The sequence below is a fragment of the Acanthisitta chloris genome, unplaced genomic scaffold (genome assembly GCF_000695815.1).
Source record: "Acanthisitta chloris isolate BGI_N310 unplaced genomic scaffold, ASM69581v1 scaffold1408, whole genome shotgun sequence".
Lineage (NCBI taxonomy): Eukaryota > Metazoa > Chordata > Aves > Passeriformes > Acanthisittidae > Acanthisitta > Acanthisitta chloris.
Genome location: NW_008688522.1, coordinates 80,760 through 82,546, shown reverse-complemented (window position 1 = coordinate 82,546; position 1,787 = coordinate 80,760). Strand labels below are relative to the sequence as shown.

The following is a 1,787-nucleotide window of genomic DNA, read 5'->3' as shown; positions in this document are numbered from 1 at the left end:
TGAACCTGCAGGGTGATTTAGCCTCATCCCCTAATCTGACCCCTGTCATCAATCAGGTGAAGATACAAAGTGGTTTTCTGACTCCCCCCACTGTGTGTTTTCTGGCTCTCAGGATGTCCCTGTAGTGCTCACGAGGCTCATTCTGCAGTTGTGTGTCTTTCCTTAAACAGTCCAGTGTGGCAGGACAAAGTCTATCCAGAGGGACTCAGCATCTGAACAACCTGCTGCTGTGGGCATCAGGGGAGAATTGTCAGCACATCCCCTGCCTAGGGATCGTGGATACCAAAACATTGCCCACCACCTCCTCCCAGCCACGTGCTTTTTCCTCCAGGGTCTCTTGTGTCAGTTCTTGTATCTCAAAGACCCACTTAATTTCTGGATGAGGTTTCTCTTATTTCTCCTTGGCTGCTTTGTTATTGCCATGGAGATCCATTTCGGTGTCTCCTAATGCACGGTTGCTGTGGAGACCACCAGCCTCCCCTCTCTGCTTCTCAGGGCACCAACACATTCCCAAGCCACCAGCCTGGCTCTGGGTCTGCACATGCCCCTGCTGCAATGTGCTTTTTGGGGGGTAGCTCTAAAAGATGCTATGCAATTAAACCTGCTGATGTGCAGACAGGCAAAGAGGGACTTCTCATCCCATTCCCCCTCCCAAAGCAAAGAGCAGCAGGTTGGACAGGGTGTTTTGTTGAGATGTTTTCTCCATGCAGACAAGCTTTGTTACTCATCATGAGCCACTGGGGTTTAGCTCCTGCATTGTTCCTATTTCCACTCCAGCTTGAGCTGGGTGTTGCTGGCTCAGGGGTGGGCACTCAGCACTGCCCTGCACATAGCTCTGTCTGCCCTTTCCCAACACTGTCCCAGTCTCCAGTCCTGTGGGTTGTGCCACATGTGTGGCTGTCAGCCCTGCTGGGAAGGGTTGGTTCCATCCCTGTGCCCACACAGAGCTCCTGCAGCAGCAGCACAGTAAATTCCCAGCTCCCTTGGCAAGGGTCTATCCAACTTTTGGTGTGCTGGTTTGCCACCCTGAGAGCACTGAGGTCTCTCCAGCCAGACTGGGTCTCTCCTCACTGCCCTACTGTTCTCTCCCTCTCCAGGTCTGCGGAGGGTTCCGAGTGGAGATGTGCACTCCTGCTCACTGTGAGGGGCTGCTGTGCCCACCTCTGCCTGCAGGTCTGGCCAGCCCTGCCGTGGCATCTTCCCACTGGCCAAAGGGGCCTTGGCCACAGCTGGGGAAGCTGCCAGGGAATTTAGCAGCCTGAGCACTCGGATCCGGGAGACAGCACAGCTGGTGAGTGTGGGCAGCACTGCCTGTCCCTCTCTGAGCCCCACACTTTGGTGTCAGGGAGGACAGATGTGGAAAGATACTTTACCTCAAACTCTATTTGAGACTTGATCCCTTGGGCTGCTTCAGAAATTCAGGAGTTTCTGAGTGGGAGACTCTGCTGTGTGTGTGTGTCCCCCAGCACAGGAGCCACAGAGCTGAAGGTGTGAGAGGCTGTGTAAGTGTCACAAGGAAGTTCATCTTCCTCCTGGTTTGGGAATAATATGGCAGAATGTGGAAAACTCTCAGACTCCATAGCTGTATCTCCTCTAGAATTTGGTGCTATCTGCTCGAGTATGTGTTTTTGGGGCTCTTGCAGCTTCTTTCTATGGCTCACAGAGATAAAGTGCTTTCCAAAGTCATTCAAAATCCATTTCAAAGGGGTTTTAAAAGCTAAACTGTAGTGTTCCTCTTTGAGAGCTTCCTTTGCAAAGCCAACCCTCAGTCTTTCACATGTACAGTC

General features: G+C 52.4%; 1 protein-coding gene across 1 annotated transcript in view; it reads left to right on the top strand.

The window, feature by feature from the left end:
* The window catches only part of LAMB3 (laminin, beta 3), a 24,708-nt gene that overhangs the window by 17,708 nt on the left and 5,213 nt on the right, over positions 1 to 1,787 (top strand). Inside the window, 3 exon segments of the mRNA XM_009081034.1 lie at positions 1 to 56; positions 1,098 to 1,158; positions 1,161 to 1,291. The exon segment at positions 1 to 56 is cut by the window's left edge and continues 36 nt beyond it. Of these exon segments, the coding sequence (XP_009079282.1) occupies positions 1 to 56; positions 1,098 to 1,158; positions 1,161 to 1,291 (248 nt within the window).